This window comes from Pleuronectes platessa, chromosome 19 (genome assembly GCF_947347685.1).
Source record: "Pleuronectes platessa chromosome 19, fPlePla1.1, whole genome shotgun sequence".
Classification (NCBI taxonomy): domain Eukaryota; kingdom Metazoa; phylum Chordata; class Actinopteri; order Pleuronectiformes; family Pleuronectidae; genus Pleuronectes; species Pleuronectes platessa.
Genome location: NC_070644.1, coordinates 13,843,050 through 13,868,306, shown reverse-complemented (window position 1 = coordinate 13,868,306; position 25,257 = coordinate 13,843,050). Strand labels below are relative to the sequence as shown.

Genomic DNA, 25,257 nt, shown 5'->3' with positions numbered 1-25,257 from the left:
GTTATTGCAATAACAACATGTAGGTTCAATTTAGAAAAATAATTTTATAAGTCTGACATGAGAGAAAGGATGTGACACATTTCACTGAACCAGGAACTAAATGTACAAAATGTGTGTGTAAAAGGAACAAGGGTAAATTGCTGATGGGGTAAATGGACTGTATTAACGTAGCACTTTGCTGAAACAACCACTCAAAGCTTTTGCAGTAGATTCACACAGAGTTGCTAGATATTGCACAACTGTGTCACACAGACCTCTACACACACACACATCACCGGCAAAGCTCTCAGGGGCAGAAGTGGGGGTTCAGTGTCTTCACCGAGGACACTGAGATTGAACTATTGATCTTCTGATTACTGGCCAACCCGCTCTACCTCCAGAGCCACAGCCTTCTTAAAAAGTAACATTTATTCTACATTCACCCATCACAAAAATATGTCCACAAAACTCAGCAAATCTTTAGTTTCACATCATATTTGCTTTATAAAAGGTTTTATTGATGCTTTATCCTCATACAAAACTAATGTTGTATAACATTATACCTGCGAGCCGGACTGAAAATCTGTTCAAAGCTCTGAGGAGAGATATTTGGAAATCTCACTCCAAAGGGAATATTATGTTGCAATTATCCTTCCTTTAATTTTATCTGTGAATAGTTCTCCTCCAAGTGACGATGACCCTCAAGCAACAAACGTTTCCACTATTTAATGAGGTGCATTAAGATAAAGCATCAGTCTTGTTGAATAACGCTGAAAGGCGCTGAATACATTCGGCACCTCAGTTAATCACACTGAAACACAAAAGTACAACCTCTCAGCGTTGACAACAACCCAGCGAGTCGACATTTCCCAGATGCACATCTCAGCGGAGGAGTAGTGACACACAGGGCTGCTGACCTTGGCTCTGAGCGACAATTTTATTCAGTTACATGTATACATGTTGCAGTTTTATACAAAGCGACTTTGCAGCCGAGGAGCATCACTAAAGCTCTACCTCCACGTTAGTATTATGTACTGAATCTGTTCAATAAGACAAAGGGACTTCGGTAAGCAATGGAGTGAACATCAGATGAGAGATTAAGAGGCTATATGATAACATGATAAGAAGATATTAAGAAGATAATAAGCAGAGAAGAAAAATAAAAAGGAGAGGAGAAATAGAAGAAAAAGAAGAAGAAGAGAAATAGAGGAAAAATAATAATAAGAGGAGAAATAGAAGAAATAGAAGAAGAGGAGAAATAGAAGAAAAATAAGAAATCTGCACCAATATTTAACGAGTTCTCACCTAAACCACGACGCACCCTTCCACCGAGTCTGATGGAAATCCGTCCGTCAGTTTTTGCATCATCTTTTTTTACAAACAATCAGAAATACTAACCAACTAACAAACAAACGGGTAGATGAGAAAACACAACTCCCCCTAGCAGGAGGCAACGATAAAATAAAATAAAGAAAGATATAAATAAAGGATAAATTGTGTCTCAAACGTTTTGTTGATGACGTCCCTTCGTCCATTTAGATGTGTCGGAGAGAAAAGCCAAGATTCACACTGAAACCTCAGGGTCATCGAGACCAGTGGATGTTCTCAACATTCATAATCATAAACCTTTTAATAATGTGCTCTTTGCCTTTCGCTGTGTCGGTAAAAGCATGGCCACTCAGTAATGGCCTTCCACTTATATCCATGTTGTGACCTGTTCTCAATTCAGATGTCGTTAATGTTTTGCCGTGTTGTAACCTGTGTTTTGAACAGCGTAGGAACAGACAGACCATGGGGGAGCACCACAGTGGCTCGGCCGGAGTCACACAGCCGTCTGTGTCGGGCGAGCAGATGGAGGGACACATTTACGAGGTTGCGGTGCAGAGCAACTCCACTAATCACACCTCCCAGTTTGCAGATGTGGCCCTGCTGCAGAAGTTCAAGTCCCTCATTATCCCCTGCTACGTGCTGGTGGTGGTGGTTGGCGTCTTCGGCAATTACCTGCTGCTCTATGTCATCTGCCGAACCCGAAAGATGCACAGTGTCACCAACTTCTTCATCGCCAACCTGGCCTTCTCCGACATGCTCATGTGTGTGACTTGTGTCCCCTTCACCCTCGCCTACGCCTTCAATCCACACGGCTGGGTGTTTGGCCGCTCGATGTGTTACCTGGTGTTCCTCGTCCAACCGGTCACGGTCTACGTGTCAGTCTTCACGCTCACAGCCATCGCGGTGGACAGGTGGGTGGATGAGGAATTCTGCCACTTAGAAGTTCTGTCTAATTCTGAAGTCCATTACATTTTTCCTAAAGTTTCAGTGTGTAAGATCCAGTTGAAAAGGATCTATTGGCAGAAATTGAGTATAAATTAATGCTAGTGATGTGTTCTCGTGTGTTTCATCTAAATTGTTGTTGTTTTTTACCCTTGAATCAGCTTTTAATATTTAAATACTTTTTATCGACATCAGGAGCGGGTCCTCTCTACAGAGGCCGCCATGTTTTTCACAGTAGCCCAAACTGGACAAACTTAACACCTTTTGAATTTTTAAGACAACTGAAGGCTACGACAGGGTCTCTGTCATGTATTGAAGGGGAGGGTGAGGTGAGGGGTATTCAGCTGCAACATGCAACTTCACCACTAGATGTCGCTCAATTCTACACACTGAACCTTTAAGCTCTCCTCGCAGCTTGGTGTACGTGCTGGTCGGGGTTAGTCTAAGTAATTCTTGAAAAAACTATTCAAATCTAGAGAGACCGTCCTGATTGAGCAGTCCAAATAACATAGAATTTATTCCCTCTCTATATAATCAATTTACACACCATTGTAAGTGAGTGGAGTATAATTGCTAAGGCAGAAATTAAAGCACCAAGTGTGAGCATTACCAATCATTGATCATTTACATTTAGAAATTAGGAAGACTGGTTAAAACGTAATTACTTTTTACAGCGAAGATTCATCGCTCATGTTTAATTATTGAGTCGTAATTGGATTTAACCCTACGTAGCTGCATGATTGAATCTTTAAGAGGAAACTTAAAAGACCTGCAGCAGTTTTTTAACCAGATAGGAACAAAATCATTAATCAAATTATCTTGCTTTGTAGTCTCAGCACAAAAAGGAGGGATCAGGTGTGGGCTCAACTCACCTGTCCCCTCATACACCTCCAGATATCCACAGAGTAGCTGCTGCTGCTCACTGCATAAAAGAAAGAAAAATAAATAAAAGATCCGGCAGGATAAAGCTTCTTGTTGGTTTCTGTCCCTCTGGAGCTGCGGATCAAGGACGTGAGGATTTCACTTGTCAAAAAAACCTCACCTTGGTTTTGCTTTCAAATTGAATCTGTGTGTTACTACTGCTCCCCTGTCACTTTATGATAAATCATTTTGCTCTGTTTCTTCTTGGTCTGCTCTGTCATCACAGTCATGTAAAGCATGGTAAAGTAAAAGGTTTAGAGCTAATTATATTTATACACTGAGTAATCTAGTGAGCTAATAGTGATTTGAAGTTGTATTGAAATTGTGTTGCAGGAGTTATGAAGGTAAATCATTTAATCATATTAATTCATACATTAAATCACGGTAGATAGTAGGAGGGTATGTTTGCATCCCATGTTTACTTGTCTGTAAGAAACATTAAATGAAACCACTGGATGGATTTCCTTGAGAAAATTTTCATCGATTATTCATTGATCTTGATGAAAGAAATAAAATGTTTCTGGCACTGATATTTATAAGTGCATTCAATATGAGGCTAATCCAGATCGAGTGAATTTAAATTTGGTTTCATTTGAGGGCCTTGAGGTTTGCTCTAGTTTGTGCCATTATTATCCTCTAATATGGTTTCTTGTTCATTTCTATTGCAGATATTACGCAACCGTCCATCCCCTGAAGAAGCGCACCTCAGTGGCCACCTGTGCCTATGTCCTCACTGGCCTGTGGCTGCTGTCCTGCGGGCTGGTGGCTCCGGCAGTGGCCCACACCTACCACGTCGAGTTCAAGGAGGAAGGCTTCACCATCTGTGAGGAGTTCTGGTTGGGACAAGAGAAGGAAAGACGCGCTTATGCGTACAGCACCCTGCTGGTCACATATGTCCTGCCGCTGTCGGCCGTCTTCATCTCGTATCTCTGCATCACTGTCAAACTGAGGAACTGCGTTGCACCGGGCCACAGGACACAAGGCCAGGCAGGCGCTCAGCAGGCTCGTAAGAGGAAGATCTTCCGCCTGGTCGCTCTCCTGGTGTCTGCCTTCGCCGTGTGCTGGCTCCCGATTCATGTGTTCAACGTGCTGCGAGACGTCGACATTCACCTCATCAACAAGCGCTACTTTTTACTCATACAACTGCTGTGCCACCTGTGCGCCATGAGCTCCTCTTGTTGTAACCCTTTCCTCTACGCATGGCTACACGACCGCTTCCGCACGGAGCTGCGGAAGATGTTCGAGTGCCGCCACCGTATCGGAGTGCCCGCCAATCACTGTGCCGCCAGTGTGGTCTAGTAATCGATTGCTGAAAATGTCGGCGCGGTAAAGAATTAATGAGGTTCATCCTGTGGCCACTGTTAATATCCATATGACACGTGTTCCTGGCAGTGCATTGATTATTACGTTGTGTACAAACACGATGTATTGGGCCAGGGTGGCTCTTGAAGGCCAATTTTCTGGGGAGTGTGAAAGGGTTCAGTCAATTTCAGTAGAAAACTAAAATGACTAAGAAGAAATATTACCCCCAACAGAAGAAAACAAAGGATTGTTTATCGTCTGTAGGCCATGAATGACTCAAAATATCAACACCATCCAGATCCAATTGTATAAAAAAGTTGATTATTTGCCACAGGGAGAAATCTCATACAGAGTACAACCTGCTAAGGGTTCATCCTCTGGGAATCACGAGTAAATTTCATGACTAGCTAAAACGTGACCTTTGAGATTTCTTCTACAAAAATGAATAGACATAGAGTCACTACTGTAAATGAAAGTCCAACGGGCGGCTAGTATTATTAGAACATATTCTGTGGTAAGCATGAATCACAGCAGCAGAATCTATAGAAATCTGGTCATTAGCTGATAAGATAACTTGTCCTGGACTATGGTGTTGGGTGTTAAGATAATTTCCAATGATGGTGTCAGAGGTCACCAACATCAGGATGGGTAAAAGGCACACAAAGGTGTTTGGGATCATCCTCTGGAAACCACGACTGTCCACACCAAACTTCAAGGAGGGTCAACCCTGGGCCAAACTTGGGATGTTTCTTTGATCCAGCCATAGACATACATGTTTATCACATGTTTCTCTCCTGGGAAAACGTTGGTGATGTAAAGGCTTAAAATATCTAAGATTGCTTTTTCAATATTTGATGTGACACATTGTAATGTATATGTAGGCTTCTGTTCATGTAACGTTTTGTTTATGGAATGATCTGTAAGAACGAGTTACTGTCCTCTCGAGGGATTCATCTTTATGCTAACCAACGAACGAGGATTCAAATCTAAAATGACCTAGAAATGCCAGATAAGGCTCGAGCGCGATGAACATAGTTAAACTGAATATATGAAACCCTGCGTTCAGATCTTGTTCTGAGTGGTCACAGCAGATGAGTTTGTTTCTCACCCGGGCACTGGTGTCAGATCTAATAATGTTGTTGCTCTGCCTTTAGAGACCGATGGAATAAATTATCATCATGAACTCGTGCCCCAGGGCTCTAATTTTCTGAAAAGCCAGAGGTCGAATATGCACCTCGCTGTATAATTTATCTAATCATTTCCAATAGCTTTGTATATTGGCTTATAAAAATCGGTGTATCGGTGTAAAATTGAATGTTTTGAAGTGTGGTGGTTGGCTATGTGTTCTCTGTGCTGGTCTGTATTCTCTACATGTATACGTCCTTCTGACTCGGAGCAGGAGTGGAGGTGGACGGCGGGGCTCTCTTTACGCATGTATGAATTAAACAGGATTGAAGTTCTATGTTCACTGAAGTGATTTAACTATTGTCGTTTTAGTTGCTTTCTACATATCATCATATACTCTGCAACCCGATGGCTTTGGGTACATACAGCATACAGTGCTTTTAATGTTAGTATATATTCTTTGTGACGTTACATGCTACCAAGTTATCTAATGTGGGCTGTTACCACACACTGTGAATAAAAAGGGCACACCAGACGACCTCTCTGCTTCAAATCAATGTAGCTGCATGACGACAGAAGACAGAAGGAAATTATGACTGATTATATCTGCTAATTAAATAACAGGGAGGAAAGAGGTGGTCTCAGCATCTCAACTACAGGCCTGTTTCAGACATTCAGAGGATTTGATGTATTCATGGACGCTTCCTGTAGACGTGTGGTGTGTGTATTCTTTGGTTAGAGAATTAATACAGATTTGACATAACTCTGTTTCTGTCCATTGCAGTTGAATATCTTATCGTGAAGTGAGAGCAAAGTTGTGAAACATCACGTCACTTTTAGTATTTCACGTTGACTTTTACTGCCTAAGTAAACATGTTTACATTGACACCAACACTCTCACATTAACGATATTAACACAATAGTCTGAATTTTTTCGGATTTCCTTAACCTGAACAAAGTCACACTCCGACTTTAATCACATTATAACATTCTATTGGAGTTTACACAGTTTGTGGACATCGACATTCAACGGTTGATGTCGCATGTTGTTGGTTTGAGTGAAAACAAGAACAAAGAAAATTTGAGTTTTATTTTTTAACCAGTGTTCTATTCAAATGTCAACTCTGCCATGGTTGTTGACATTAACAATACCAGCACTCTGATGTACTGATATTTAACTAAATCTATTTCCACCATCTGCAATTATTTTACTTAAAACCAGGATGTCCTTCTGTGACATTTCAATATGTCAAATACAAGTTGTCATAAATGTGCAAGCACCATGGATGATATTCAAACTCAGCCCCTTCCTGTATATTTCTTTAGAATGAACAGCATCTCACAGTTTCCCTTGATCACTCATCACATGATAGATATAGATATGTCCTTTAACAATTATATTTTAAAGTGAACGAAATATAAGCAAATAATCCAAATAGTAGAGCACTCAGTTGATTCAATCAAGCTGCAGTACACACTCATATCTTTCATCAAGATACTTAAATCTCTCCCAGATATCTGTTAAAAAACAACTCCCGATCTCAAAATGTTAAAGAAAGTGGAAAAACATTCCTGTCTCCTAATCCGAATCTGCAACCAAATTTTATGGGGCTCCTCCCTGACCTTTATCGCACACTTCTCTAAAACTGAACAAATTATTTGGCAGAGGTAATTATAATAAAGACTACATAAAAAAAACGTTGCGGCAACATTTTATTTACAAAATTTCAATGAGAAACATTTGCATCCTCTTTTTCAGACAGCATCTGCTGCACTAGGGTGAACTCTCTCACTTCTCGGGGCGTGCGAATGTAAGAGTCAATTTCAATGTCGCAGATTTCTTCATCACCAGTTACTTCTTTGGACTCTGGATGTGGCGCTTTCCTCTTCTTGGGGTGAACCACACACGGGGGAGCAAACAGCGCTCTCTTCCCCCAGTTTGGCTCTTGGTCCCCCTGAAGGCTGCCGTGCGGCTCAGGCACCGTGTATGGATTATCATCTCCGTCTCCTGGTTGCTCGGACACATCAGTTCTTATTTCGCATCGTTCGGCAGAGGAGGAATTTTGAATTTCGGGGATCTCAGAGGGAGCGCTCTTCTCATTCAGAGAGTCCTCACCGCTGGTCCGACCCTCCTCCAGCCGGGTTTCCTCATGGGTTCTCATAGCCCTCCTTAGCAGGGCGAACCTGTGCTGCAGGATATCCTCCACATGTCTAACCACATTCTCTGGAGTCACGTCCTCCCTGATCCAGGGGAGTTCCTTGCCCAGCTTACACAGCACCTCCTTCATCTCAGCGACTCTCTTCATAGCCACCTTGTGCTTATTCACTTTGGCGATCTTACAGAATTTTTCCAGAGTGAGTTTCAGCCGTTGCTTGGTGGGTTTCAGCGACTGCCAGGCCAGATAGATTGCCGACATCATGATGGGGACGGGCTGACGGCCGGTAACGATCCAGGTGTCTGCTGCCAGCTCCACCAGAGCCACTGCTCGCTTGTTCAACTGCCTAGGGTCTGCGGACAATTCTTCAGGAGCGTCAAGAGGGCTAATTTTATACCTGAGAGAAAGAAAAACATTCCCAGTGCATGTTAGATGTACACGTGAGATCAAAGCACTTGTGTAGTATTATTTAGAGCACAGATGCTTGTTCATTCCTCATAGTCGCCATCAAGCAAAGCAGCAGAGCCATTATTTCAGTAAGATCAACTCAAAGAAAATATAAATTAACGAGAACATCCCTGTCCAATCATGAAAGTTTGTAAAAAACATTAAAGCTACGGCCTGAGTCATAAAAATGTACAATATTCCAGATAACATGAGCTATACTGCAGCCAGCCACCGGGGGGTGATCCAGATGAATTTGCTTCACTTCTGAGGAGCTTTTTTAATGTCGTCCATCTTTAAATACAGTCTGTGCCTGGACTTAATGGATATTTATCCGTGGCAAATCTTCAAAGTGAGAAGAATGTCTTTTTGATCTATAATATCTACCTCATCATTGTTAACTTTCAGAAAACTGTACTTCACTTACTCCTGACTGTGGGCCTCCATCACATCAGTGATGCTTATTGTCGGAGCCGTAATGTTGAGGGTCTGGACCATTTCTTTATAAATTGCTCCCACCACCATCGGGTCGGCATCCAGCAGGCAGCTGATGGTTCCCATGGTGATGGGCCAGTTAAGCAGCCTGCAGCTAACCAGCACGCAGCAGCCACCGAGAACTTCCTTCCTCTGGAGGCTCACGTTGATGAAGTGTTCATGCTGATAGGCCTGCGTGAAATTGGTCTGTGAGAGAGTCTCGATTTCATGGTTGACCCTTAGACTCCGACATATGGCTCTCACACGCTGTATACCTGTAATTATATACGAGAATGAGCCAATGGGAGCAGCGGGCTCAGTTATACAGAGGAAATTGCTGGGTCATAATAAACCAAAGTCCTCTCAGGGAGGAGGTCTCACCGTATAGCAGGTTTGGACATGGTTTTCTGGCCACAGCCGTGGTTTGGCTGTAGCTGACATCTGTGAAATGAACAAAGAGTCAAAGCTAGTGTGATAAAATATACAATTTACACCAAAATTAGCCAGTATAAGGGCTTTTAAAAGACAGGTAAACCCATTAATAAATGCAATTGACTCTTTTCCTATTGCACGAAGAGCTTGTCCCTGTTTTTTCCCCTTGTGCGTCACACCTGATGTCATTAAAGCTTAGAGGCTCTCTCACCTCACAAGCCACTTTGCACGTTCACCCATGTGTATACCTGGTTGTTATAGCTAAGGCTTCCTGATAAACTGCAATCCGAGTGGATCTAGAGTAGAAAACACTGCCTGTCTTCAGGTTTTAGTTCACAGTGTTGTTCTTCCAAACTCTATAAAAAAAACAGGTGTTATCAAATTGAGGCTGTGACAAAAAAAACAATATAAGAAAAACTATTGCAATATAAGAAAAGTCCAATACATCTAAATATATTAATACTTTTAACATCAAATACATGTGACATTTTTCATTGCGATTATCCATATCAACTGATATTAACATCTTCATCTTTATATAATGTTTGACCTAATCACTCAGCTCTAATAATAACCTGCTAAAAGGACAATTTATTATATTCTGTCTATATCAAACTTAACTAGCTGTTCTTAATAAACTGCAATCTGATTGGATCTACTTTGCTGTCTTCAGATTGTATTTCACAATGATTTCCCCCGTTATTAACATACTCAGCTGTTCTTGAATTACATGTCAAAGAGTACATTTGCTTTTCCCTCATGTGAGAACCACAAGCAAAATAAAATGGAACGAGAGTGTAAACGTACTTCATGAGAAGTTACGAAAAGTACATCAACAGGACGTGAGCAGCAGGTGTAGTATGAAGAAGACGTAGGAGCTTTTTCATTAGTTTGATTATTACTTGTTATTATACTAAGCACGAGAGCAGGAGGGATTTAGAAGAGAGGTAGCAGGTGTCAGGAGAAGCACCAGGAAGGGACATGGTTTATTTTGACCAGAGCAAGAAGAGAAGCTGCAGGATGATGAACACATGTATGTTTGTCTCTGAACTGGAAAATAAATCAACCCAAATGTGAACCTTGTCTTGACACTGGACTTCTTAAGTGCCTGAGTACAATCCAATGCATCAGGGGCATTTTGTCACAAGTTTATTGTGACAAAATGGGGCTGGGTAAAGAAAAAGAGGGGCTGGGTAGTGTGACACAAATCAATAATCTAACAGAACAAGTCCAGGGAGCTGTGTGATCAATGGAGGTGAAGGAGTCTGTGTCCTCGTCCCTGTTTGTACCTGCTCCTCCGACCACATCGTTGACCAGCGTCCCCTCGGACACCACCGCCCCGCAGTCCACGCACACCAGCTGGGTCTGGCAGTGCAGGTCATCGTCGATGATGTTGGAGGAGCCGCAGCCCGGGCAGCGCAGACCGGGCGGAGGCATCGTCTGAATCAACTGACGCTTTATAAAGAACTAAAGGTTTAAAGAGAAGACACGTGACTGGTGTTGATTTGGTCTCAACTGTCCCCAGAGACACAAACAGACTCTAAACTCAAAGAACAACAAGTGAACTCAACTGCAAGTCTGGGGAGGGAGGAGAGGCAAATGTGTCCGACGAGACACAACGTTCCTTGAGTCATTAGTTCCGCCTGCTCTTTTAAGTGACGTAGGAAAAAAATACTACGACTACCACGACTACTACGACTACCACGACTACCACTCATAATAATACTAGTAATCATACTAATACTACATATAATAATTTACTTCAAACATTTGAATAGATAGAATTGAATAAATAAATATTAATGAAGGTAAATGTCAATTTTAATCTGTTTAAGTTTAACTAAAAAGTTTTAAAAGAAGTTAGGGGATGAGTCAAAGTTGAATAGGAAGGGAATTCCAAATAAAGTCCGGGTGAGTCTATTCTGACTACTTATGTTATAAGAACCTTGGATATTAACAAAAAATCAAAACATTAGACAATCTTGCTTATATACATTTTCAGTTATTCTATTTGAGTAAATATCAAATGGGCCCATGCTTTCCTTAGATAATGAATTTAGATAGTAGGTCCCAGATTTTAGAAACTGCTTTGAAACAATAAAAAAGTTGTTTATTTTTTTAATGACAATGCAAACAATTTTAATATAATAGTTTGGGAAATCTTAAAACTTGCACCAGTGACAGACATCAAACCATCATTAAAGAAAATCAAGACAGTTGTTTAATCATGAGTTTATTGATTTTGCATATATTAATACCATGAAGCAGTGACCTCAGTACAGTAGAGAATGGCAGAATATACCATGTTAATAGTATAAGCTTCATTAAAGTGCTTTTAAGGTTTAGAATCACATACACGTTTTACATTCAGTACAAGAGCAGGGAACTTTATCTACAGAACAGTCATGTTAACAGCAGAATAAGGCTCTTGTGTGTACTGGACACGTGACCAGTGAACAACAAGCTAACAGACGAGAGAAAAACAGACAGAGAAAGCACTTTGTTTTGCCTTGAAAAAGAGAAACAAGTATTGAAATCAACAAACGACTCAGTTTTTATTACCAGACAGAATTTGACATTAAAATAATTATTACAAATACATGTGCAAATATAAACAAGAAGTTGTTACAAAGACGGACAGGTACATAATGTAAAAAAGTGTAAAAGATATATCTAAATATTTAGAAAAAAGGAACTACAAGATTTCTTTTACTGAATATATTGTATTTCTGCTATTACTCTTTTTGCAATGAACTTGACCTCAGACCTCAACTTCTACTCCTGTTACCATTTCAGGGTGAAGTTTACTGTCGTGGGAACCGTTGTTGATCATGTTTACATTAATTATACAGATGGAAATAAAAGCATTGGCTGTGAATCATGCCTACACCGTTCTCTTCAGAGAGTTCAATGACATCAGGATGCCGGGGCTCTCTTCTATGACGCGCACGAGTAAGTTGTCGATGTACAGCTCCAGCTCTGCTATCGTTTTGTCCTTCTCAGAAAGCTGCTTCTCCTGCTTCAGCACCAGGGAGATGAGTTCCTTTTGAGTCAGCTGGGTGTACGGTCCTTTGGGCCCGCCGTCATTTACCTGCGAGAGAATCTGAGAAAGTGGGAGATATGTGTGAGATTTTTCTATCCAACTTTGGAATCTTTCATTGAGTATATCAATAGTCCCTGATGAGAAAAATACCTTTGTTATATCCTGAACTTCTCTTTTCTTCTCAATTTCTGTGGAGTTGTTATTTCTCTCTGACTGAACAACGGGGGCGGAGTTCTGTTCCTGAGGGTTAAGAGGTTTTACCGGCTGAAGCCTGCAGAGACAGAGAAGAACAGAGAAAGATGGAGACACTGGCTTGATGAGAGGAGAAAGTGGAGCATTGATGAGCAAGTAAAAAAATCTGTTCATGACACCTCCATATCATCAATGTCAGTATTTAGCAATCAAATCGTCAAACAGAATAAGCTCAGTGTTACCGTGCAAGCTAACTCATGCACACGCACCTTATAGGATACGAGTCAATTAATAATAAAAGCAAAAATGAATGATGGATGAGTTTAAAGGATGAATAATGATAAGGGTGAATCGTACACGACTTTCAGGAACATGAAGCGTGATGGTTTTCTTTTATGAGTAAGTAAGATCTGCAGCTAGCCGTTTGTGATGTATTATTTAATACAGGGACTGATGGACTGCGTAACACTCTGTGGAGGAATTGAACTGCCTCACCTGCGGGACGTGGTAGGAGGCCCTTCCTTTTTCACACCCGTCACCTCTGCAGTGCTCTGTGCTCTCGCCGGCTGCGGCTCTTTTAGTGACGTGTCCTGGACGGCTGCAGAGATCGTGACCTCTGGCTGTGGGGCACGTGTTTGCTTTGCAGCTTTATCTGGTGCAGCGACAACGGCAGTGTCGGTGACGTGGCCTCTGTCTGTGTTTTGTTGTGCTAAAGTGCTCGATGCCGGAGGAGGTGCAGGAGCACGGGCCATTTTGGAGGATTTGAGTTTAGCTTGAGAGGCGGCATCTTGGGACGCGGCTGGTGGCCAGTGTACTGAACCGGGTGTGGGTGAATCATCTTGTGCTGTGGGATCATCTTCGTCGTCTTCAAAGGGATTTGAGCTATAAACAACGGGGGCTTGTTTTGTCTCTGGGCCACCTCCTTTGGAAACGGAGAGGCTTTTAGGTTTAGACGACAGCTCCTCTTCCACTGAAGGTCTAGATGGTGCAGGGCGTTTACTGTGTTTGGCCAAACCTCCTGCTCCTTTGGCGTCACTACCTTGCATGGAGCTCTGGGGGCTCTTCGTATCCGCTCGGGATCGACTCAGGGGAGCGATTACTTGCACCGAACGCTGAGGGAGAACACTGGCGGTTTTGAGGTCTTTGTCATTACTCTGCTTGTTCGTTTGTGCCTGATGTGGTTTGGAGACATCTGGCTCCCTCTGACTCTCAGCTACACTCCCTCTTGGAGGCTGAGGAGCCGGTCGCTTGTCCCGCTGAGCTCCAATCAGGTCCCTTTGATCGGTGGAACGAGGCTCGCTTCCCACTGATGACACAGCACATGGATATCTGGAAAAGAGACACATACTATATAATGTTCCAGCACACTTACTTTTACCTACTATATCAGTGGTCTTCAACAGGGGGGTACCGGGGGTACTGCAGGGGGGTCGCGACATTTTTGGAGGATAAGACAACAACAAAAAATTGTGTGAAAAAAAAAAAAATTCAAAAAAAAAAATTCACACAAAATTCATGTCTTCAGAACCAGAATTGTATATATTGTCTTTAGATACACATTGACATGAATCCAACATATTGTAGCGAACGGATAAATTTAGGCAGAAGACGTTATCTTTCAGTCAGCAATGCACACATTCAGCTACACACAGGAGCTCTCTCAAGCTGGGCACCGGTTCACAGCACCTTTCATGCAAATACGACAGCACAGGCACTAGCCAATCAGATCGCGTTTATGCTCACGTTTAAAGAGCGCTAAGCTCAAAAATAAAAGATGGCGGACCAAACTCTGTAGATGGTCGTATTTGTACCTAAAAGTTGTTTGTTTGACCTTTTTTTTGCTTAGTTTTTTTATAAATTTACTGAGAAATAGATGCTGTACAATGTAAAAAAAACATTACTGTAACTGAAAAATAAGTCAGAGGATTTGCGAGGTGTCTGAGCCACCTTTCTAATGTTAGCATGCTACTACCCACAAGGGTAGTATTGAATGCACAATAACAGGGTAGCTATGTTTATACATGGCACTAGGCCGAGAATAATATAAACACTATTTTATGCAATTTATATAGTAGGGGGTCCTTGCTCCATCTCGCCATCAGTTTGGAGGACCTTGGCCTGAAAAACGTTGAAGACCCCTGTACTATATAATGAATATCTCAAAGGATTATAATCAAGTACAAGTAATCAAGGATGTGGGGGGGGGGGGGGGGGGGGGGAATCATTAAAAGGATTCAGGCAGTGTAATATGACAAAACCCACTGACGTAATGAGAATGTCACTCAGTAGAGTGCAAACCTCCACCAAGGACCAACAGTTCCTTCATGAAACCACATCTAAATTCACTAGATCAAGATTTGTTATTTTTTTTTTAAAATTGTGAATTAATTAATCATTAAGAAATTGAAAAATCAATGGACAATTTTCAATAGCATAAAGCAAAATTATATTGTTTTGTGTAACTTTGCGTCCAAACCAACAAACAAACAAACAAACAAACAAACCAACCAACAAACAAACAAACGTAGCCTATAGTTGGTCGCAATGAAAGATGAACATGCAGAGCAAAACTCAATTTGCCCTCCAACACTGTCAAACTCAGAATAAATGAGTCGAAGCTTCGAGTCATTTCCTCTCCCTCTTCAATCGGCACTCAATATAATGAGCTACGACTGAGCTGCAGAGTCTCAGATGACTAAAGAAAGACGTCCCTCCCAACACACACAGCTCACAGCAGCTCCAACGCCGGCTAACAAGCACGGACTGATGCAGGTTTAATGATGGTGTCAGCTTTAAATAGCATCTAAATGAGAACTTGACTGTGACATCAGGGACTGTGAAACAGGTGAGAACGGAACATTCAGATCAACGTTTCTGTACAGTACTTATTGTACTTAATATAAAAAGTTATAAGTTTCACTGCCTTTTGTTGCGTTGGTCATTATAATGATACTGGAACCATAGAGTTTAATTCTGCTGTACAATATTCACGACCCCTCACTTTTCCTCTAGCGCCATCATTAGGTCAACATTTCAAACGTACAGATGACCGTACAGAAAGATGAACGACATGACAGCTTCCCTCAAAGTAAATCATTTTTATCGCCCCCTGGTGGCTGGCAACAGTATCAATAAAATGTTCCTGTCATTTCTGGTAGTTCTTATCTTTGATGTACATCCAGGTGTTAATTTGTGTAAATTTAATTAAATTTAATGCTCGAAAGAAGGGGGAGAAACCTTATGATTGACGGATAAAACTGACTTGCCATTGGCCGAGTGCTGCATCAGCCGGATGGGTCCAAATCATGCCAAAAGAGCAAGATGGCAGCATCCGAATCCAGGAAATATTAGCTTCATTTTTGTACAACGGTATGAAGTGGGGATACGATGTCCATCTTTATGTATAATCTGGCATATTAGCTTCACCCCTGTGTGATGGCATGCTTAGCATTTACCTCAAAGGGCTCACACCCTGTTACATCTTTTGTTAAGCAATATGTTGGATCCATGTAGTGTGACACGACTTGTACTTACCCTTGTTTGACCTTTGACCCTTGGGAGGCGCGGCTGTCGGGTGCAGCAGGTGAGTCGGGGACGTCCTCAGAGGGATTACTAGAGCCGGTCTCATCAAAGGGATTAGTGCAGGCGACTCCTGCAGGACTCTCCTCTGCCACTCTGGGTTTCTTCCCGGCAGCTTTGTGTCCATCCTTGGTTGTATTATCTTTTTTCTTCTGTACTTCTGCTTCTTTTAACTTTTCCGTCTCCAGCTTTCTGGCCTCCTCCTCCCTTTTCTCCCTCTCAGCTTCCTCCAGCTTCCTATTCCTTTCCTCTTCCTCCCTTAGCCTTTTCCCTTCCTCTTCAATCCTCCTCTTTTCATGTTCCTCTAGTCTCTTCTTTTCCTCTGCCAATCTTTCCATTGCTTCCTTTTTAGCCCGCTCTTCATCCCCCACTCTTCTCCTCCTCTCCTCTTCAATCCTAATCTTTTCTTCCTCTTCATGTCTAATTCTCTCCTCTTCCTGTCTTCTCTCTTGTTCCTCCAGTTTCCTCTTTTCTTCTACCAATTTCTCATATTCTTCCTTTTCCTTCCTAGCCCTATCCTCTTGCATAATTCTCTCCGCTTCCTCCCTTTTCTTTTTTTCTGCTTCCTCAATTTTTCTCCTCTCCTGTTCTTCAAGTCTCCTCTTCTCCTTGACTTCCCTCGTAACCCTCTCTGCCTCCTCTTCTTCCCTCATCTTCTCTTCCTCCATCCTCATCCTTTCGTCTTTCTCCCTTTTAATTCTCTCTTCATCCTCCATCCTTTCCCTTTCTTTCTGCCCTAGTTTCCTTGTTTCCTCTGCCAATCTCTCATATTCTTCCTTTTCTTTCCTAGCCTTCTCCTCTTCCTCCTGTCTCCTCTCCTCCTCTTTCCTAATCCTTTCCTCCTGTTGCTTCTTTTCTTGATCCTGTAGTTTCCTCTTTGCCTCACATTCTTCCACCTCCCATCTTCTCACTTGTTCTTCCTCTTTTCTAACTTTCTCTTCCTCAATTATTCTTTCTTCTTCCTTTCTCTTTTCCTGGGCTAACCTACACTCTTCCTCTCGTCTCCTGATACTCTTTTCTCTCCTCCTGTCTTCCTGGACCCTCTCTTCCTCCATCCTAATCCTTTCCTCCTCAACTCTCTTTCCTTCTTGTTCCTCTCGTCTCTTCTTTTCCTCTAGTCTCTCACGCTGTTGTTGTTCTTCTCTCCTAACCTGCTCCTCCTCTTCTTGTCTCTTCCTCAAAATCATTTGCTCTTCCTCCCGTCTAACTTTCTCTTCTTCTTCAATCCTTTTTCTTTCTTCAGCCTGTCTCCGCTTCTCCTCAGCCAACCTCTCAAGAGCTTCTTCTTGGCTCCTCAACCTCTGCTCTTCCTCTCGTCTAACCTTCTCTTCTTCAATCCTTTTTCTTTCTTCCTCCTCTTGTCTCTTCTCATCAGCCAACCTCTCAAGAGCTTCTTCTTGCTTCCTCAACCTCTCCTCTTCCTCTCGTCTAACCTTCTCTTCTTCAATCCTTTTTCTTTCTTCCTCGTCTTGTCTCTTCTCCTCAGCCAACCTCTCAAGAGCTTCTTCTTGCTTCCTCAACCTCTCCTCTTCCTCTCGTCTAACCTTCTCTTCTTCAATCCTTTTTCTTTCTTCCTCATCTTGTCTCCTTTTCTGCTCAGCCAGTCTCTCAACAGCTTCTTCTTGTTTCCTCTCATCTTCATCTTCTTTTCTCCTCCTCTCCTCCTCCATCCTTGTTATTTCCTCTTCATCCTTTCTATGTTCCTCCATGTCCTCTGTTAAATGTTCTACTTCAGCCGTCTCCTCCTCTTCCTCCTCCTCTTCTGTCCAGGCAGAATATTGCCTCACTGCCTGAAGCGACTCCACAGATGGAGGGGAGCTTTCAGGGACGTCCTCCATGGATCCATGGCCTGAACTGGCCAGACTGAAGTTTGACCCGATGCGAGAGGTTCGAGTCTGTCGCTCTTCACGGTAAACATGGCTGCCATTGATGCACAAGTTACTCTGTTCTGCGGCGCCATGTTTCTGGTGACTAGAGGAGGAATCTTTGACGTCTGAGCTGCCTGAGCGTTTGGGAATCTTGAAGTTGAACTTCTTTTTACCTGGAGAGACATGAGACAACAAAATCCACATGCATTTGATTAAAAGACGACAAATAAAGAGTAACAATATTTCAGTAAAATAAAAGTTGTTTCTCCTGACCCTCGGAGGGATCCATATTCAGACCAGACGATTGGCTGCCGCTGAGCGACGAGTTCTTCACGGGCAGAACAGACATGGACTGAGACATGTTCTTCTGCAGGTTGGACTTGGAAGAAAACAAAGACTTCATTTTATGTTTCTTCTTCTTCTCATCCTTCCCCGCAGCCACCTCCTCATCTCCGATTGCCTCCCCCTCGCTGTCCGTCAGAACATGACTGAAGGACGGCACCAGGCCAGACGCAGCGTCCGAGTCCTTCTTCTTGCCGCGAACTTTGTCCTTGAACTTGCCGAGTCGGGACCGGGACTTTCCTGCAGCAGAGAGGTCGAACATGCTGGCGGTCATGTTGTTCCTCATGAACTGGATGTCCACAAGAACCTCTCCTCTGTCTTTGTCCGCCTTGCCCGCCTTGTCCAGCAGCTTAAACCATCTGTTAAAGAGAGGGGTGTTATTAGAATATGTCTCATAGACCTATTGAACATCATGTAATCCCAGTCTGATTTAGAACATTATGTCAGATGGATGTTTTGGAAAATATCTTGCTTCATGCATTGTTACATTCCTAGGCAAAGAACTGATATTTTGACCACTTGGGGGCAACGGCAACCAGATGTGAAAACAACATTGAAATCACTCCCTTTAAGTTGTCATCTTATTTTACATGTTCAGTTATTATGGAACAGCATTATCATTCATTTGGAAAATGCGTTTCTGACCCTGCAGGGATTTGCACTGAAGACAGCTGAAGCCTGAATCTGCAGAATGATCTTCATCATGGGGCTGAGCTACATGGTTGAAAGATCAATACAATTTTACAGCAGAAACAAAAAAGGTCCATATCAATTAAAATAAAATACAAACATATCAATTTGATCACAGAAGCTCATACATCTATGATTATAAGATTATTATTAAAACAGGCGTTTGTTCCAGTGTTTCCAGAAACAAGAGAAAGACTAATGACACAAAAATGTTAACATACATTTCCTCAAGACTTCATGGAAAGTAGGAACATTGCAGGCAACAAATATCTGACTTACACTGGCCCATCTTGGAAGAAACAACTCTAAATTCATCATTAAATGCCACCTGAAGCTTTTTCATTTAGCTCCACCGCACCACAAGTGAACCGTGTAGAATGAAATCGAGTACAGGCTCTAAAAATTGATAACAATCATCTACACACAGTTTCAAAAAGAATATTTCATCTTTATCCACAGTATAAGGAACATGCGTGTGAAGATGAGAACATTTGAAATGTTCAGCGCAGTGAAGTGTGGCTCACTTACACATGCATTATTTCACATGAAACGCTTCTAACGTATATAAAACTTTCAGCATTCAATTAGTTTTTGGTTTTTGAACTTATTCTTTTCTTGGAGTGAACATATATCACAATTAAAGGATTCAATTAAGAGCCGAGAAACAAGGCGATCAAATTAATAATCATCTGGTAAACACAGGGTTTAGTGTGAATGCATGGTCATTAAAACACTGTCTGCTGAGCGCTCACATTCCTCCTGTGCTTTAAAGATCACACACAGACTGCAATAACACGAGAGAAGAGTATTACAACCAGAGCAATGTTCCACCACAAACTATACATTACATATGACTCACTCAATGTTTACATTTTGTAAAAATGGAAGCAATCTTCATTACTAAACCTCATGTGAAGTTAATGTTTAGCCCTCGTCATTTTCTTTGTGGAAACTAGATCAATCCTGAGGCGAATGGAAAGTGACTCAGCAGCAGTTTGAATATTTTTGGAAAGGCTGTGATGATCTAAGGAAAAACAGCAATGTGACCATGAGGGAAAGTTTGTCTTCAAATAATAACCCTGCACTGTCTGTAGCTGTGTCCAGCGTGGAGGACTTATGAATGCTTGCACTGTCTGAAACATAACTTCTGCATCATTAGCCTTTTCCAACGTCGTTCCCTTTCCCCCGCGTGTCTCCAACTTTAAAGCTGTTGCAGAGTGCAGACAAACAGACAGTGTGAGAAGTCCAGTGAGATGAGACTCTGCGCCGCTGCACCGGTGTCGTGGTCCTGTCCTGAGAGACGTGTCTCGGAATGTGCAGAAAATTTTAACAGCACAACGAAAAGGAAGAGTCAGCATAAATAGTGCCCATCAGGCAGAAATCTGAGGTCAGCTCGCCACTGAACAAACAACTGAAATCTGAATTCCTGAGGAAATGAGGAAGGGTTTTGTGTGTGTGTGTGTGTGTGTGTCTGTGTGGGAGAACATATTTCCGTCTCGTGGCTGTGGCTCATCTTTCTTAAAAAGTGGAGAAAAAAAAATCTGCTCACACATGTGGTTTTAAATACAGAAGAAAGTGCAGGTATTATCATCGTTGGTCTATATAAATATTTCATCATGTTTTGTGTACATGCAAGTGTTTAATTTCTTTCCCTGCAGATAAGATCTCACCCAGCGGAATACTCAGTGAACACTCCTCTCATTGGTCCTGAATCAGATATGTAGAGGGTCTCCCTCCTCCACTCAGGAATGTTTCAGATGTGCCACAAACAAACTAAAAGGGGGGAAACTTTTTCTCCTGGAATTTGTGAAATGGGTGAGACTGCTGCCACAGCTCCTCTGCTCCTCTATAGTCCATTAACAGAACACTGTTAGATTGACAATATTTATATTCTGCACCAGTTTTTTTTGCTACGAAGAAATTATATTTTATTTAAACTTTCTGTGGTATTATAACTTATATCAACGTTAATGTTGTCCCTATCAAAGAAGAACATTTTTTATCTTACTTCCTGTATTTCAGAAAAGGAAAGCTGATTGTATGCTAATGAGATGAAAAGAACTATTCCACACAACTAATATACAATATCATTATTATATTGGTAAAGTTCAGTATTTGGTATAGAAAAGCTTAAATAGTTACTTTATATAGTAATAGCATTTAATATATGATGGTATTGATAATGAAGGCCAGGTTTACATTTCAGCTAATCCATAATTATCACAATTATAATGATTTTGACTATTCTAATTTGAGCAGGGACGGACAAACACATGCAGCCTAGATTAAGTATATAGTGTGTTTGGGTAGTATAATGGCATAATGTCAACACACAATAGTAATGTCTGAGCCTTACTTGTACTTCCCTTTAGCACATATTCAGTGAACAAGTCCACGTGTGAAAAAACTGAAGTAAAGTACATCAGTCGATTCAGGGGGGAAGTTGCAAAAGCGTTGAGGCGTTAGCGGGTTGGGTTCGTGAGCCGCATGTGGGAGGAGGAATTAAAACAGGCCTTCTCTTATCAATGCCTGGGTGATGTGATGAAACTCATTACCCTCCCACCCACCAGGAACAGCAGGAAGAGCCTTCCTCTGCTGGAGACAGAGGAAGATAATGCATGACTCAACATTTTGTACATTTATTCCACCTTCTGCACAAAACACATCCTTCCTTGTGAGGCTTGAACTGCTGATAAGACAATGCTCCGAGTGGCCCCGAGTCCTGCTTATCACAACACACAGCTGCATGTGGGGTGGGGGGGGGGGGGGGGGGGGGGGAGAAGAGCTGAGTTAGTAAAAGCAACGTAACAGTGATAACGTCCAAGAACGCTGAAATGTCCAGAGCTTATCGGATCGCTCCACATCCAAGAGGCATAGAAGCCAAAACAGACGCCTGAACAAAGGGAAACTGAAGAGAAGTCATCTTTTAACACGAGTGCCACAGACGACAGCTGCATTTAATCCAGAAGCTATTACAATACATGCTGAAGCAAACACACTGTAGAGGATGGAAGCTGTAATTTAGTCCTTCTTTACTGCAGGGTTCATGAATTTAGTTTTTTACACTATATTTCACCATCATTTCTGGCATTTATCAACTGAATAGTGCAAGTGGGAGATGGGCAGATAGAGGAAGAATCTTTCCCAATATGACAAGTTGCAATGTCTGCTGGGAAAAGGACAATTACACAAGAGCTACTATAAATTCTGCTGTCTGTTGACAATAACTTGGGGTAGAATTAGCTATAACTACTATTTGTAATTATAAATTAATTTCACAAAATACTACAGAACAACTTCTAAATATGACATAACTGAGAAATCCTTTAATTGCTCAGAAATTATTACACTATATATAAATGTAAACATCTTCGTCTCCATGACACATGGGAAAATATGAAACAAAAACACAACCACACACCTGATATACACAAACACATTTTTAGTATCATCGATCAGAGATGCTAATGCAAACCCCCACAGTGTTAAGACATTTATAAAGATATCAATTTAGCCATTTGAGTTAATTATAATAATATCAACTAGATTAGAGTAACTTCAAGTCAATCAAGCGTTACTCACTCATAAGTTCCCTAAATTAGCTTGATTCTTTTCCATCAAAATCCATGAATTATTTCCTGGGAAAATGGAGAAAACGATAAGAAAAAGCCTGCATCCGCACTAAATATTGAATGCACTCTTCCCTGACCCATAATCCTTACAGACAAACAAAAACCAACTGACCAGGGGTTAACACACAACCTCCTTGGTGAAGGTAATAATAATAATAATATTAGTGTCTCCTCCTTTTGCAAGCAGCGTGTGTGTTCACCATGAGTTTGGATAAAACGGCTTGAATCATCTCTTTCGCAGGATTTGAAAACACTACGCACTGTGAACAGTATTGTGCCACCAACATGTGAAGACCTGTTTGTGTGTCGGTTAATCAGCCACAGTGGATTTCTCTCCAGTAGAAATGACCTTGCTGGACTGTCCCTGATGCCACTGCACTGTTTGTTTTTTGTAGATAAAACTGTCTGGAATGTTGAGGCCAAAGCTGGATTTGAACCTCAGGAGGTGCTTTCACCGAGCTCACTGTAAGATCAACAGAGCGTTCATTCTACACCAGCTAAAGCATGTTTACTACTGGAAAACATTGGTTTCCAGTGCACACAAAAACACACACACATACTCAAATCAACGAATAGCTGTGCTTAAGTGAAACTGTATCGGATTTTTTAAGGACAGCAGCCTAAAAAAGGGCAAATGTGATCAGAGATGCACACGAAACCCAAAACCGTGCATGATTAATAATGCAGCGCACAGACAGGTGAAGCTCAACTGAACAGGTTTCAGATCAGAGGACGATGCAACAGAAGTCAAAGCCGACAAGGAGACAGAGGAGTGTGAGATTCAGTCGAGCACATAACTCTGCCAAGGACAAACAGTCTCCTTAACTTCAATTAAGCTGGGCCAAATAGCACATACTCATCATGGGTATGGTAAATGAGGAGGAGTAGGAACTGGTGTGTGTGTGTGTGTGTGTGTGTGTGTGTGTGTGTGTGTGTGTGTGTAAACAGGCTGGTATGCAATCTGCTTTTTTATAATACCAATCACATGGCGGGGGACTGAAATACCCAGGAACAGCTTATTAGTCCAATAAAAGTTTTCCATTCTTACTGAACTACAAATACCTCACTCTGACAGGATGATGAACCTTTAAATTAAATCTAAAGGAGAATGAGAAACCTTTTCTTTGACCACTCAGGCCTACTGGGACCTGTAGCACCAGCAAGGCCTGTAAAACGTGTTCACTTCCATTATATCCTCAAATATGTGCAGGATTAAATGGGTGTTAATGTTTTTGCACAAAATACTTAACGCTTTATGTAATTACTTCACCTCCTTTGCTCATTTGTGTACGCTTTGTAAGTAAAATCTGAATCTTTGATGTGTTTTGATCCTAGATGGGCTTCACTGGGCACAGGGACACGTTCAGGTCTTCTTTGGAAGAAAATCGCTCTGTTGTTGTCGTCAGGTTCAGTCAATGAGAGAGTAAATCTCGTGGCTCACTTCACTCGCCTCAGTAAATAATGCTGATTGGCATCCTCCAAGGCTGCAGCCGGGGGAACAAATCCCTTAAGCTGCAGTGGAGCGAGTGGGCAACATTCATAAGTCAAACCCACCGGGCCGGCTCTGTGCAGCGATGCATGGCTCTGTGTGCATGTGCATTTGTGTGCGTGTGTGCGTGAATACCTCACTTAAAATAAATTTCATTCACAGAAAGAAACTATAAGGTCTTTACAAATGCATGAATCCAGCAGAAGAACTTCATATGGAAACCCAAATCCGCAGTTATCAAAGAGGCTGCATAATTCATGTTAATAAAAACTTGGTGCTATAGTTTTTAAGGATTTAATAGGGATTATAGTTTTGTCCTGCAGTGTCACACAGTCTAATATGACTGACAGGAGTTGTTCCCCTGCAGTGCAGGAAAATCTGTTCCTCTGTGCTCAAAGCAGAAAGTAACACGTGCCTGATACTGAGGGGCTGCTTGTACTTTAAAAACACATTCAGATGATGTGGAGAAGTCTGCGATTCCATCAAAATACATGTGATTTAAGTTTTTTAAAGGAAAAAAGACCACACTCTGTTCAAATCAGGTCAGGGGGTCAGCAGCAGAGATAGACTTAGACATGCATCATCGTGGATTTGTCCCTTTTTAATTTAGTGGTTTTACAATTGGTAGCATTTAGTATATTTTGACTTCCAACTTTTGCCTTGATTAAACTTCAAATATGTGCTTTTGCACTGTGGCACTGTGACGTACACACTCGACCCCCCGCTGTGTGCACTTACTCGGTCTTGCTGCGGGTTTTGTCGTCACTGAGCTGCAGCAGGTTGATGACAGCCTGTCCCAGCTGTTTGTCCGGACCCACCAGGGCCCGGTGCAGGACGTGGACGCGCAACGTGCCGCGCTCTCCTGCTCCTCCACCTCCTCCTCCACCTCCTGCTCCCTGGTGCAGCAGCAGCAGCGGCGGCAGGTCGAACGCGGCCTCCTCCCTCCACACCGGAGCGACGCTCTTCTCCACCACCGAGGTCTGGTACTTCTCCTTGCCCAGGTGCATGACCGCGTACGCATCGTTGGTGCCGCCTTTCCCCTTCACCCTGAGGCCTCGGGCTTGGAGCACCGTTACCTGGACGCTGGTGGGACACCACTGCAGATCCGCCAGGGACATGCTGGTGCCACGTGTTGCTGGATTATAGCAGGAATCGAACTCCGAGGATAGAACAGAGCGGTGTCAGGCACCGGCTCACTCTCATACACACACACACACACTGATCTGAGGAGAGGGAGAGTTTTCCCCCCTTGACTTGACTGAAGTTGAGGAAACAGCTGATTGGGCGTGGTCTCACACACAGAGAGGACGCCTTGGAT

At 42.2% G+C, this 25,257-nt stretch overlaps 3 protein-coding genes across 3 annotated transcripts; 1 reads left to right on the top strand and 2 right to left on the bottom strand.

Annotated features, from left to right (window-relative positions):
* Window positions 1-1,770: 1,770 nt before the first annotated feature.
* On the top strand, window positions 1,771-4,470 carry LOC128425237 (prolactin-releasing peptide receptor-like). Its single transcript, XM_053411768.1, has 2 exons — window positions 1,771-2,219; window positions 3,840-4,470. The coding sequence occupies exons 1-2, from the start codon at window positions 1,771-1,773 to the stop codon at window positions 4,468-4,470; spliced, it is 1,080 nt and encodes a 359-aa protein (XP_053267743.1).
* Window positions 4,471-6,554: 2,084 nt separating this feature from the next.
* On the bottom strand, window positions 6,555-10,687 carry brf2 (BRF2 RNA polymerase III transcription initiation factor subunit). Its single transcript, XM_053411289.1, has 4 exons — window positions 10,394-10,687; window positions 9,054-9,113; window positions 8,626-8,947; window positions 6,555-8,151 (listed from the first exon to the last, which is right to left on the bottom strand). The coding sequence occupies exons 1-4, from the start codon at window positions 10,539-10,541 to the stop codon at window positions 7,326-7,328; spliced, it is 1,356 nt and encodes a 451-aa protein (XP_053267264.1). The 5' UTR covers window positions 10,542-10,687; the 3' UTR covers window positions 6,555-7,325.
* A 633-nt stretch (window positions 10,688-11,320) lies between these two features.
* On the bottom strand, window positions 11,321-25,165 carry rab11fip1b (RAB11 family interacting protein 1 (class I) b). The gene is made up of 6 exons (XM_053410713.1): window positions 24,678-25,165; window positions 18,060-18,487; window positions 15,874-17,959; window positions 12,835-13,668; window positions 12,298-12,418; window positions 11,321-12,207 (listed from the first exon to the last, which is right to left on the bottom strand). Exons 1-6 carry the CDS (start codon window positions 25,055-25,057, stop codon window positions 11,989-11,991), a joined length of 4,068 nt encoding a protein of 1,355 aa, XP_053266688.1. The 5' UTR covers window positions 25,058-25,165; the 3' UTR covers window positions 11,321-11,988.
* Window positions 25,166-25,257: the final 92 nt, after the last annotated feature.

Coding starts and splice junctions, on each gene's coding strand:
- LOC128425237 (XM_053411768.1), top strand. CDS start 1,771: ATGGGGGAGCACCACAGTGGCTCGGCCGGAGTCACACAGCCGTCTGTG. Junction 2,220..3,839: donor ACAGCCATCGCGGTGGACAG/GTGGGTGGATGA, acceptor TTTCTATTGCAG/ATATTACGCAACCGTCCATC.
- brf2 (XM_053411289.1), bottom strand. CDS start 10,541: ATGCCTCCGCCCGGTCTGCGCTGCCCGGGCTGCGGCTCCTCCAACATC. Junction 9,114..10,393: donor CGATGTGGTCGGAGGAGCAG/GTACAAACAGGG, acceptor TTCATTTCACAG/ATGTCAGCTACAGCCAAACC. Junction 8,152..8,625: donor ATGGAGGCCCACAGTCAGGA/GTAAGTGAAGTA, acceptor TCTTTCTCTCAG/GTATAAAATTAGCCCTCTTG.
- rab11fip1b (XM_053410713.1), bottom strand. CDS start 25,057: ATGTCCCTGGCGGATCTGCAGTGGTGTCCCACCAGCGTCCAGGTAACG. Junction 17,960..18,059: donor GAATATGGATCCCTCCGAGG/GTCAGGAGAAAC, acceptor ATGTCTCTCCAG/GTAAAAAGAAGTTCAACTTC. Junction 12,208..12,297: donor AAGTTCAGGATATAACAAAG/GTATTTTTCTCA, acceptor CCACTTTCTCAG/ATTCTCTCGCAGGTAAATGA.